The sequence below is a fragment of the Anolis carolinensis genome, chromosome 6 (genome assembly GCF_035594765.1).
Source record: "Anolis carolinensis isolate JA03-04 chromosome 6, rAnoCar3.1.pri, whole genome shotgun sequence".
NCBI lineage: Eukaryota > Metazoa > Chordata > Lepidosauria > Squamata > Dactyloidae > Anolis > Anolis carolinensis.
This window is the reverse complement of record NC_085846.1, coordinates 98486309-98499451: the sequence shown is the minus strand read 5'-3', so window position 1 is coordinate 98499451 and position 13143 is coordinate 98486309. Positions and strand designations below refer to the sequence as shown.

At 41.5% G+C, this 13143-nt stretch overlaps 1 protein-coding gene across 8 annotated transcripts in view; it reads right to left on the bottom strand.

Moving 5' to 3' along the window:
* Positions 1-12438, bottom strand: part of spag6 (sperm associated antigen 6) — a 54744-nt gene extending 42306 nt beyond the window's left edge. For 2 of the 8 annotated variants that reach the window (XM_062984330.1, XM_008112436.3), the window contains exons 1-2: positions 12162-12435; positions 7382-7477 (exon numbers count right to left, since the gene is read on the bottom strand). In XM_062984330.1, coding sequence (XP_062840400.1) covers positions 7382-7477; positions 12162-12186 — 121 coding nt within the window. In that variant the 5' untranslated portion in view covers positions 12187-12435. Of the gene's footprint in view, positions 1-4048; positions 4214-7381; positions 7478-12161 lie in introns of those variants that run through there. The other 6 variants (XR_010007228.1, XR_010007229.1, XM_062984333.1 and 3 more) reach the window with 6 other exon arrangements.
* Positions 12439-13143: the final 705 nt, after the last annotated feature.

The following is a 13143-nucleotide window of genomic DNA, read 5'->3' as shown; positions in this document are numbered from 1 at the left end:
AGGGCAGGATATAAATGTCACTAATAAATAAGTAATAAATAAATACATCTGTGTGAGGTTAAAGGAAGAGAATGATATGGTCTATCTACAAAAGATTCAGTGATATAGTATTCAGATAGTATGCTCTGTTGTGAAAATAATAGACACTATGCAACAGTATTAAAATCTATATGTATTCTGATATTTAAAGCAGGTAAAGAATAACTTAAATTCTAGGTATATATCTAATGCTGCTAGTATTGAATTTATTCATAAAGTAGGTAAAAATGCAGATAAGGAGCTCATATTACTTAGGGCATCTTCATTTTTTAAAAATTTTAATTAAATGTTAAGTTAAGCATAATTAGTTTTAAAATAAATCAGCTGTTTCATATATTAAAAATAAGCTTAACAGCTACACAATTATTGCTCATATTATATTTATAAATCTGGAAAATATAACATTACAGCAGGGATTCATTAGAGATGGTAAAGTATTTAGATTTTAATTGTATTTAAATACAAATATTTTCTATTCCACATGCATATATGAAATATACATGTTCATGTTATATGCTGCAGCCCCACTAATATATCAGTATATATGCAACTTAAAAGTATTTCTGTTTCCATTGTTTATTTTGTTAAAATATTACTCCTTTTGGAAGTGGTCTTAATGCTGTGGAAACTTTTAAACTTTCTGTTCCTGAGAACAGGAGAGGAATCTGTGCAAACCATAGGGGCCCTTTCTGTGGCTCCCCAACCCACCCACCCTTTACTCCAAAAACTCTAATTTTCAGTCAAAAATATAAGATTGAACCTTGACTGACCTCTTGGAGCCACGATTCTCCATTAAATGTTAATCCTCACCCTATTTTCTCAGGCCTCAAATAGAACCTTTGTTCCCCTCCAGTATCATAAAATGGGTGTGTGCAGCCCAGGACATGGGGTGAGAAATGGAGCAGAGGTGCTTCAGGGTATTTTAACTGTACACCAAGAACCATGATTTCTATTTATCTGATCATAAATATTTCTTTTTGTGTTACACTACTGGAAGTCTAAATCACACAACACCCTTGATTTCCAGTAGATTCAGAAATATAAGTAAATACTTCTAATTGAGTATAATTATGATATAGAATGTACTATCACAAAATGTGGTGCTGTCAGTCAATCATCTGGACAGGACTAAAATAAAGAGGAGATGTCTATAAATAACTGTTGACTGTAATAGCTAAGCAGGATCTCTCTTATAAGCACAGAGTTGTGGGAAGTTATTTTTGGACAATAACTTCCAGAGGGAAATAATAACACACTTTGATCTGATGCCACTTTCTTTTTTGGTATTCAGAACAACTGTATGTTATATTGGAGAGCCAAAATGATGCAGTGGCTTGCGCTTTGAAAACCAGGGTTTAAATGCTCAAACTCTTGTCCAGCTATGGAAACTCACCAAGTGGCTTTGGACAAGTCACAGTGGAAGGCAAGGGCAACCCCCTTCTGGACAAATCCTGCCAAGAAAACCTTGTCATAAGGTTACCATAAATCAGAAATGACTAGAAAGCACACAGCATGTTAGGGAAAGGAAACATAATGGTCATATCTCCCACGTAATAGATCAGGTTTTGAGAAAAATGGTTAGCATGGGGAGGGGGGAGTTGCAGGATTTAATGTACCGTAAGTTAATTTTCTTTAGCTTTATTTTCCCACACATTCCAGATCCTAATTTATCCATCTTGTTTTCGAGGGCTGGGGAAGTACTCCCTTAGATCAATTTAATACAAAGAATTTTGAGCGGTAAAGCTTTTAATGGCATTGGGATGGGAAAATCTATTGCAGTTCCAGGATTGTAATGAAGGCAAAGGTGGGATTGGAGTCAAGCTGTCAACTTTCATTCTTAAACCAAAGGGAATTGTTAAATTATTTTTAATTACAAATTAAAGACAATCCTTCGTCCACTTATTTTTAATTTTGTTTTTCTTTATATCTTACCTTTCTCCTTATACAGGAGTAAAGTGGCTTCCAAATATTTTAAAAAAAACACTGCACAGCTTAAAAAATATTCATACAAAAGTTGAAAAAAACAATTAAATGTCAGTTTAGTTTAACAAAACACAAGGTTAAAATAGTACACAGATAAAACATCGTAAAATAGATAAAAACAGATTTCAAACACTGTCCCATTAAAAGCTCTTTTTGTTACATACATTATAAACCAAAGGCCTACTTAAACAAAATGGTCTTTGTCTGCTGGCTAAAGAAGCACAGTACTGTAATTGTTTTACTTGTCATTATATATATATTTTAAGCTGCATCATAAAATTGCCTTTCTTTCTGTGGTTTTGTATTTGCCTTCTCTGTGTTTAACACATTGTTTTTACTGCTATTTCCAAATTCTAATCTGTAATGAATATTTTTCAGTTTTCTGTCACATTGTTTTATTATTGAGAACTCCGGCCACAGGGCAATCCATTATATAAAGAAATAAACAAGCCATGCCTTGGATGAAGGCCCTTGGTTAAAAAACGGGTGAGCAAACAAGAGATATAAGAATGTATAACTAAGAGAAGACTGAAAATTTCCATTCCACCATCCCAAGCAGATGCTACATCTGATCTGAAGTTCTTCTGCAACCTTGGGAGAACAAAATACCATAGCACTTGTGGTGCACTTGAGAGTTGAGCTTCTGAAATCCCTCTGCAACTGGATGATGTGAGAAAGGGGACAGTGAGCTCTAAAAAATATAAAATGCTGGCAAGGACATGTACCACCTGAAACATGCCAGCAACTGATGTCTGCAAGACTTACATAACCCTCCCCATCCACTCCCACAGAATTTTTCACAAGGCCTGGTCACCAGCTGCTTATAATGAGGCATACTCTGACCCAACTCCCAGAGCTGAAACTGCAAAAATAATGCAGACATTCTTAAAAGGCAATGCCTACAACCATTAAACAGAAGAACAGGCTTGGTTCATAAATCACAGCTGAGCAGAAATAAAAATTTGATGGGCAAATTGTTTGCCAATATCCCAGGAACAATTTCATCTGCGGAAGTGATTTCCCCTGGCTTCTTCCCACCAGCAGCCCCCCAAAGTCCATATGTCTGGACCTCAAGTAATGGATTCAAAGCCCAACATCTGCAAACTTTTGCCAGAGAGAGGACTATTTCTTCCAGGAACAGAGAAAGAATAAATGGGAGGACACCATGACTAAATTGAATCCAGCATTCTCCCACAAAGGGCATGCAATGCCTCCTACTTTCTACAAAAATTCCAAAATAGGAACTTTTGTCTTAACCAGCAGTCTGACCTTCGGGACTTCGACAACATTCATTATTTATTTGTTTATTGCATTTCTATACTGCTTTTCTTAACGCTGGAGGGACTCAAAGCGGTGTACAACATAATAAATGGCATTACTTTTTGTGCAGCACAGGGATGGAAGATGCCACCATAACTTCTAGGTATGTCACATAGTGCGAAAGAAAGAAACCAGAGCTCTGTCTCTTAAATGTTACAAAGTAAATGGCCAGAATGGATCCCCAGGATGTTTTTCCCTACAAATCAAAGCTTAGAAATGCTACTTTGGAGGAAAAAAACTCTTAGAATCCACTAGGAAGCATGGCTACATTTCTTCCCTTGCAGAAAAATATCCTTGGTCTGCCCTGCCAGATAGACAAAGATAACAGCCCTAACTTATTCCTTAAACCACATCGAAACCAAACCCTTCTACAAAGGCCTCCCTCTGACTTCCCATTTGTTCTAAATAGGCAGATGTGTTCCAATGTGTAGCAAGAGGAGGAAACGGGTCATTCTATTTTTAAATTCAGCAGTGCTTTCAGTACCATATATCTGTTATCACAACTGCCAACTGCAACTGAAGAGAGAGAGTCCACAGCAAAATCTTTGATTTAGCATCATAAGGAAAGTTGATTATGAAGTGCATCTCTGAAAATACAGTTGCTCCAAATAATATAAATAAACAGAACACTCCTCTGAAGTTCATTATCAATGTTAAAGAGAGAGTTATATCCCAGCCTCAGTGCCCAAAGACCAGCTGTACTTACGCGCTGGGATCCAGAATTATTATCTCCATTCCCAGAGTTCAGAGGTGAGTGATTAAGGTTCCTTATTAAACCCAGCAGCCCCAGACAAGAGGAGGGCAGCTGCAGGCTTGGAGGAAACACCACATTTTGCAGAAATTTGCCACCAAATCTTTAAGGAGGGAAACTCTAAGGAACAGGTGGAAGAAAAATAAACCAAGGGGAATTGAGTGCGCCATGGCCATGCATCAAACTACAGTAGAGTCTCACTTATCCAACATTCACTTATCCAACATTCTGGATTATCCAACTCATTTTTGTAGTCAATGTTTTCAATACATCGTGATATTTTGGTGCTAAATTCGTAAATACAGTAATTCCTATGTAGAATTACTGCATATTGAACTACTTTTTCTGTCAAATTTGTTGTATAACATGATGTTTTGGTGCTTAATTTGTAAAATCATAACCTAATTTGATGTTTAATGGGCTTCTCCTTAATCTCTCCTTATTATCCAACATATTCGCTTATCCAACGTTCTGCCAGCCTGTTTATGTTGGATAAGTGAGACTCTACTGTATTAGGTTCTGAACTGAAAACAGAAATAATTCAATGTCTAATTTTCAGTGGAGTGTGAGGGAAGAGTTCAAAAGTGGAGAGGGAAGCAATCTTCCTCATATAGATCAATTTGAAAAGAAATCTTCCTTCTCATGAGAAAATTTGGTTACTTATAATAAAGGCACTGGGTCTCACAACAAACATTTTTCAAGCCTATGTGTACACAGTACGTGATATGTATGTAAATATTTGTAAATATGTGTAAATGTTAATGGGCACTCAAATGGGATGTGTGACTTTGAGGCTGATCACTCCTGGCTTTTGCTCTATGCACTGCTGGCTCGTATCTCCGCAAAGGTATCCATGAGGCAATGTACTCATTTAATTTGCAGAATATAAACCTCATCATAATTTTATACCAGGATCCATGGGATTTAAGCCAGTTCTGTCTCGTGTAGGAGGACATGCAATCCATTCATAGGCGTTTTATTGTTGTGACAGATATAATCAACAACAATAAGCATGCAGACATGCTTCTATAAACCTACGCATATCAATACATTTGTTAAAGTTTTGTAAAACATACTGAAATCTATCACCATGCTTTATCTATGATAGACACAAATTCATTCTTTAAAAAAATAATTATCCAGTTTTACTGATGGATTCCCTATTACTGAGAAAAAATGAATGCACATATAGCAATTACAACCTTTTAGTCCAAACCTACCATCTGGGATCAAGCTGCCTTCTGGACTACATAAAACCAATTTTCTATTTCAGTTTTGTTGTCAGGTATCCTTATTTAAAGGGATTATCCTTGCCTAAGGATATGACATCTTCCACACAATACCTCTTCATAAATCCCAACCTAAATAATTTGTGATAGAGATTGGAAATATTCTCTTTTAGAATGCAACACTCAGAATCCCACAGTGGCCATGCTGGTTAGGAGGTTCTCAGACCTATATAATAGCTGTTAGAATGTATTATTTTGTTGTTTATTCTTTCAGTCGCTTCCAACTCTTCGTGACCTCATGAAACAGCCAATGCCAGAGCTCCCTGTCGGCCGTCGCCATCCCCAGCTCCTTCAAGGATGTATTATAGCCTGCCCAATAGTAACACCCACTTTTGTAAAACCCAGCATATAGCAAAAATAGTATTTATTTATCCCACAGTCCAACACCATACAAGGCTTATGGACTGCATTCACCATGATAACTGGTGGGCATATGCTAGGTCATAGACATTCTTTAAGTCTGTGTGATACATAGTTCTGCTAAACATTGAAAACCATATTCTCTGACCACTGCCTATGTTGGTTATGGTTAATGGAAGTAATAAAAAATATCCAGAAGGCAGAGCTGTGTTAGTCCTTGACTATGAGACATACAACTGAGAAAGTGAAAAGGGTGTTTTCTATATCATTTCTCTAGCTTTTAAACTCCTTTTTCATAATGTCTAGCAACCATTTGATTAAACATACTAATTAAGATCTTTAAGGCCTAATTACTAGTTTCTGCAATGTAGTTATTTTATTAAATGTACATAAACCTTTTGATTCATTTTCACTTGTTAATTCATTTAATATGTTTTTTACTTTCTAAAATTATTTTATTGTAAATTCAGAATTGTTTTAAATTGTTTAAATTGTTTTTACTCAGTCCTTGCCCCAAGATCCGATGTAATATGGTGAGTTATTAATATTATAATTATTAAATATGTCCCTGTTTCTCCTTCAATGTCTTAAAAGACGAGTTAGGTATCTTTACTGCTTAGGAATGCTTGCTCTCCCTGCAATACTTACTTTCAACAAGATGGCGCAGTGGACTAAGTGACTGGAAGGTTGGGTTGCTGACCTGAAAGTTGCCAGGTTCGAATCCCACCTGGGGAGAGTGCGGATGAGCTCCCTCTATCAGCTCCAGCTGCATGCGGGGACATGAGAGAAGCCTCCCACAAGGATGGTAAAACATCAAAACATCCGGGCGTCCCCTGGGCAACGTCATTGCAGACGGCCAATTCTCTCACTCCAGAAGCAACTTCGGTTGCTCCTGACACAAAAAATAAAAAAATAAAATAAAAATAATACATTGCTTTGGAGTGTGGCTGGGGGCTATTCCAGACAGGCCCTATATCCCAGGATCTGATCCCAGGTTTTCTGTTTATCCCAGATAATCTGGCAGTACAGATTCATATAATCCAGTTTAAAGTAGAAAACCTGGGATCAGATCCTGGGATATAGGGCCTATCTGGAAGGGCCCTCAGTCTCCTTCATTAAAGATTTTTAAACAGAGGCTGGATTGCTATCTATCAGGAGTGCATTGATTTGGCTTTACATGCATGGCAGGTAGTTTGACTGGATGACAGTTGTGATGTCTTCCAACTCTATGAGACTATGAATTTCATCAAGTTTATGTTTAACTCCATTATATCTGTCTTTCCAACAGAAAAATCTAGATGCAGGAAGGCACCAAAGAGTTTGCTGCAAGCTTACCTCCTGTTTTGTCTTTCATTACTTGGAAACAGCCTGCAAACAGCCTATAAATAATCACATATGTTGAATGTTCCCATAGTGCAAAGTATGGATAAATAAAACAAAAACATCCGCTGACTGTAACAACAGATATATGCCTTTCCTGATAATTTACCTGAAATATATCAACTGGCTTTAATAGCACGTCTCCACTGATAATTTTCTTAGATTATATTTTGATTGTACAAAAAAACCAAGACATTAAAATGCCCAACTGTTCATTATTCTACAGCAAGATAAGATTTGTTTCTCAAGCACTGCTTACCTGCATTCTGAAGTGTTTCGATATTTTGTGGCCTAGTTGCAAGTTCTGCAACGGCCTGCACAAACTGTGTCCGGGCTCTTTGATATTGCTCAAAGACTGCAAAAGAGAAAAGAAGGTAAATGACTTTCAGTGAGGTCCAGCCATCAGAAATCTTCAAGTATGCCCAGAGAAGGATGTGGTTCCCCTTTTGGTATGTTTGTTATGTTCTTCACTACAGACCATGACAAATTCCACAGTTGGAATTTTTGCAACAGAATCTGTCTTGTGACATGTTAAAGGCTGAGAAATAAATGATGGCACAGACTGTAGGAAGACGCCAAATATAATTTATGCTCAAAATTTGAAAGATTAACCACACATTCCAATGTTTTCTACCCTAAGTCAATTCTTTAATATCCTGCTTTTTTCCCACTACTTAAGTGAGACTCACAAGGTCCAACCCATATCTCCCTAGAAGTCTGTGCTACCTTAATACCATCACACACATTCTGGTGCCTCAAATATTAGCCCTGTTTCTGGGCATATTTGACCTGCCGATTCAAAAAATGGCACCAGTTTCCCCTTATCAGTTCTAGTTTTTGTAATACAGAACATATGCCATGTACCAGTCTTCATCTACACATCCACAGAAAATCATGATAACCATAGCTAAGAAACCAGAACTGATGTGGTCTATCCAATGCAATTTTCTGAATCAGCGTCCCAAATAAACATAGAAACAGGTGTAAAAATAAAAACACCAAGAAAAAACATTATTTGTTATAATCCTTCACTGTTTTGAGAAGGCTATGCAGCAGAGCTGGGGAAAGTTACTTTTCTGAACTACAAAAAATTATGTGGCTGGGAGCAGTAGTCCAAAAATGGAACCTTTTCAATCTCTGAATCAGATAAATTCTAAGATGGCTGAGCATTATAGTTTCACCTTATTGGATTTCAGAGTAATTCAGCCTATACATTAATTTCAGCCTGATGGATCTGATCCGTTAAGACATGCTTTTAGTTTCTCGAAAAACTATGAATTACCAATTGATTGTTCCAGAAACTCTGGAACATTTTAAAACAGTAACATTTTAAAACAGTGCCTTGAAGGGGCTTATTCTACAGGCCACCAACAAGGGATGGAGTAAGAAAACGACACAATTGCCTCACTGTTTTCTCTTCCTTGCCTATACAGCAAATTTAACCCAAGAAAAGATAATGTCCTATAAGCGCTTTCTTTGATTTTTCTTTCTTCAGGATCCGCCATCTTCTTTTTTGGCTCTATGTTCATGATTCCCAAACACTGTTCCTCACAGGTAATTTCAGATTTCAACTCCCGGAAGCCTTTGCTGCTTGGGTCAGAGGCAGTGGATTCTGGGTGCAGGAGTCCAAAACACCTAGGGCCCTTCTGGACAGGCCCTATATTCCAGGATCTGATCCCAGGTTTTCTGTTTAAAGGTAAAGATTTCCCCTTGATCCTGAGGGATTCCTGAGGGATTCCTGAGGTCTCTTGGGGACTTGTCTGCCATGGAGCCTGCCGATCCTGTCGATGCCTTGGTCGCTCGCTATAACAGTGAGTTGTCCAGGGCAATAGACATGATCACTCCCGAACGTCCCCTCTCGCTACGTGGAGTTGCCCCAGCCCCCTGGTTTACTGGGGAGCTGGCGGAGATTAAACGTGCGAGGAGGAGACTAGAGTGCCGCTGGCGGACAACTCATGATGCATCTGACCGAGCACGGTCTAGAGCCGCTATTAGGGCCTATTCCGCGGTGTTGCGGGCAGCCAGGAAGGCTTTCTCGACTGCCCGCATCGCGTCTGCAACAACTAGATCCTCAGAGCTGTTTCGGGTTGTTGGGGAGCTCCTCCACCCTCCTCAGGCTGGGGGGGCACCTGACATCCCGGCAACTCGGTGTAGCGAGTTTGCTCACCATTTTGCAGACAAAGTCGCTCAGATTCGTTCCGACTTAGATGCTGGCCTTGTTGCAATGCCAGGTGAGGTAACCGAGGCCTCTGTCTGTTCGATCTTGTGGGATTCGTTTCAGCTTGTGCAGCCTGATGATGTGGACAAGATTCTTGGAGCGGTGAGGGCTACCACCTGTGCCTTTGACCCTTGCCCATCTTGGCTTTTAAAACAGGCCAGTGGTGGGTTGGTTGATTGGTTTGTGAGAATAATTAATGCCTCTTTGGAGCAGGGTAGATTTCCATCTAATCTAAAACAAGCAGTGGTGAGACCTATCTTAAAGAAGGCCTCCCTAGATTCGACCAACTTGCATAACTACAGACCAATCTCCAACCTTCCATTTTTGGGCAAGGTCTTGGAGCGGGTGGTTGCCTCTCAGCTCCAGGGATTCTTGGATGATACGGATTTTCTGGACCAATCGCAGTTTGGCTTCAGGCCTGGTTTCAGTACCGAGACGGCTTTGGTCGCCTTGGTGGATGACCTCCGCAGAGAGCTGGACAGGGGGAGTGTGACCCTGCTGGTTCTCTTGGATATCTCAGCGGCTTTCGATACCATCGACCATGGTATCCTTCTGGGACGTCTCTCCGGGATGGGCCTTGGGGGTACTGTTCTGCAGTGGCTCCAGTCCTTCCTAGAGGGGCGTTCCCAGATGGTGAAGCTGGGGGACACCTGCTCGGACCCCTGGCCATTGTCCTGTGGGGTCCCGCAAGGTTCTATTCTGTCCCCCATGCTTTTCAATATCTACATGAAACCGCTGGGCAAGGTCATCCGGGGTTTTGGAGTTCAGTGCCATCTCTACGCGGATGACACCCAACTCTACTACTCTTTTCCACCAAAATCCAAGGAAGCCCCTCGGATACTAGATCAGTGTCTGGCCGCTGTGTTGGCCTGGATGAGGGCGAACAAGCTGAGACTTAATCCTGATAAGACAGAGGTCCTCCAGGTCAGTCGAAAGTCCGATCGGGGTATTGGGTGGCAACCTGTGCTTGACAGGGTCACACTCCCCCTGAAGGCGCAGGTCCGCAGCTTGGGGGTCCTCCTGGATTCGGGGCTGACGCTTGAAGCTCAGGCGTCGGCCATGGCTGGGAGGGCCTTTGCACAATTAAAACTTGTGCGCCAGCTGCGACCATACCTCGAGAAGTCTGATCTGACCATGGTGGTCCACGCCTTAGTTACCTCTAGACTGGATTATTGCAATGCGCTCTACGTGGGGCTGCCTTTGAAGACGGTCCGGAAACTGCAATTAGTTCAACGCACGGCAGCCAGGTTTCTAACTGGAGCAAATTACAGGGCACATTCAACGCCTCTGTTTAAGGAGCTCCACTGGCTGCCGCTTACTTTCCGAGCCCAATTCAAGGTGCAGGTTCTTACCTACAAAGCCCTAAACGGTTTGGGACCCACCTACCTTAGAGACCGCATTTCCCCCTATGAACCTGCACGATCTCTTCGCTCGTCGGGGGAGGCCCTCCTCTTGCTCCCACCACCCTCGCAGGCGCGGTTGGTGGGGACGAGAGAGAGGGCCTTCTCTGTCGTGGCCCCCCAGCTTTGGAACCTGCTCCCTAGGGAGATTAGGCTGGCCCCCACCCTCCTCTCCTTCCAGAAGAATCTGAAAACCTGGCTTTTCCGGAAAGCCTTTGATGAGTGACTTTTGTTGGTTTAAGATGCCTGCCTATGTAATAATAGACCCACTGATCTGCCCTTTTATTGTCACTATTGTCATTTATAGTACTTCATTGACTATGTCAATTGTGTAACTATCTCCTCCCGATTTGACACATTCACCTTTCGGCCCAGACTTGTGTTTGATATACCTGTTTTAACATTTTATCTTGTAAGATTGTCCTTTTCGATTGTTTTACCGATATTGTTGATTTATTGTTGTAAATTTGTGTTTTTGTTTTGATTTTATATTGTGATGTTGGGCAAGGCCCCATGTGAGCCGCCCCGAGTCCCTTCGGGGAGATGGGGCGGGGTACAAGAATAAATTATTATTATTATATTATTATTATTGATATTAAGTCTAGTCATGTCCAACTCTTGGGGGTGATGCTCATCTCCATTTCTAAGCCAAAGATCCGGCGATGCCTCCAAGGTCATGTGGCTGGCATGACTGCATGGAGTGCCATTACCTTCCCGGCTGAGTGGTACCTATTAATCTACTCACATTTGCATGTTTTCGAATTGCTAGGTTGGCAAAAGCTGAAGCTAACAGTGGGAGCTCACCCCACTCCTCGGATTCGAACCACCAACCTTTTGGTCAGCAAGTTCAGCAGCTCAGCAGTTTAATCTGCTGCGCCACCAGGGGCTCCATTTTCTGTTTATTCCAGATTATATGGCAGTGTAGACTCAATTAATCCAGTTTAAAGCAGAAACCCTGGGGTCAGATCCTAGGATATAGGGCAGGCATGGGCAAACTTTGGCCCTCCAGGTGTTTTGGACTTCAACTCCAACCATTCCTAACAGCCTACTGGCTGTTAGGAATTGTGGGAGTTGAAGTCCAAAACACCTGGAAGGCCAAAGTTTGACCATGTGTAATATAGGGCCAGTCTGAAAGGGCCCCTAGAAGCCCAATGTTTCCCACACTCTGGCCTTCCGTGTAATTTAGGACTTCAGCTCCCAGAAGCCTCTGCTGTTTGGGCCAGTGGCAGGGGATTCTGGGAGCTGGAGTCCAAAACACCTCTAGAAGAGCCGTGTGGGAAGCAAGGATCCAAATAAGAAGGCCTGTTCTCTCCAGATCTCCTGTCTTCAATTTTCTCACTGCATCCTCATTTCACCTGTAATGCCAAAAAAAAACCACACAAAAGTTAGCAACAGAATGACACCAAGATCCCTGACATCACCTTGTAAGACTTGCCTCTGACTCATAATGCCAGGCCTCTTGAGGAAGACAGAAAGAAAGGCCCAAGGATGGAGGTCCTGAGGGAAGGAAGGAAGGGTCCTCGGCCTGGCTTCGCTTTCAGGAACCTTCCCCTCGTCGCTCAGGAGAGGCGCTAGCCCCTCAGTTTCACCCCCAGCGCGGCCTCTAAAGCCAACGGACTTCCTTCTCCTTTTCCCCGAGGCCGGCTCGAGTTGATCAACGATGTTTACGCGTCTCCTAGGCAACCAAAACAGCCGCTTGTTTTGGTTGGCCGTTAAAGGGCGGGGCAAAAGAAGCAACAAGCTCCGCCTCCTTATTATTGTGACGTCATGTGACTTTGCCTCCAAGGAAGTACAGCACTACACCAGGCCCGGGCAAATTTCGGCTTTACCTCCAGGGGTTTTGGACTACAACTCCCACAATTCCTAGCAGCCTACGGGCTGTTAGGAATTGTGGGAGTTGTAGTCCATAACCCCTGGAGGAAAAGCCAAAGTTTGCCCAGGCCTGAAGAATGAATGCAGTTTCATACCACTTAAACTGCCATGCTTAAAATACTATAGAGTCCTGGGAGTTGTAGTTTCACAAGGCCTCTGGGGCCTCGCCAAACTGCAAATCCCATGCTTCCATAGCCGTCAAAGGAATGTCAGACTGCTTTCATTCTCCAATGTGAATTGCACCCCAACCACTATAAATAAAAGTATATACTCGGCCCTCCGTATCCACGGATTCTGTATCCACGGCTTGGGTGCATATTAAAATCAAGTGCAAACCTTCATGTTGCCATTTTAGATAAGGGGCGCCGTTTTATTATGCCATTGTATACAATGGGATTCGGGCATCCGCGGATTTTGGGATCCTGAAGCCAAACTCCAGTGGATACCAAAGACTCACTACTATACTGTAAGAGCTATTATTATTATTATTATTATTATTATTATTATTATTATTATTATTATTGTGTTGTC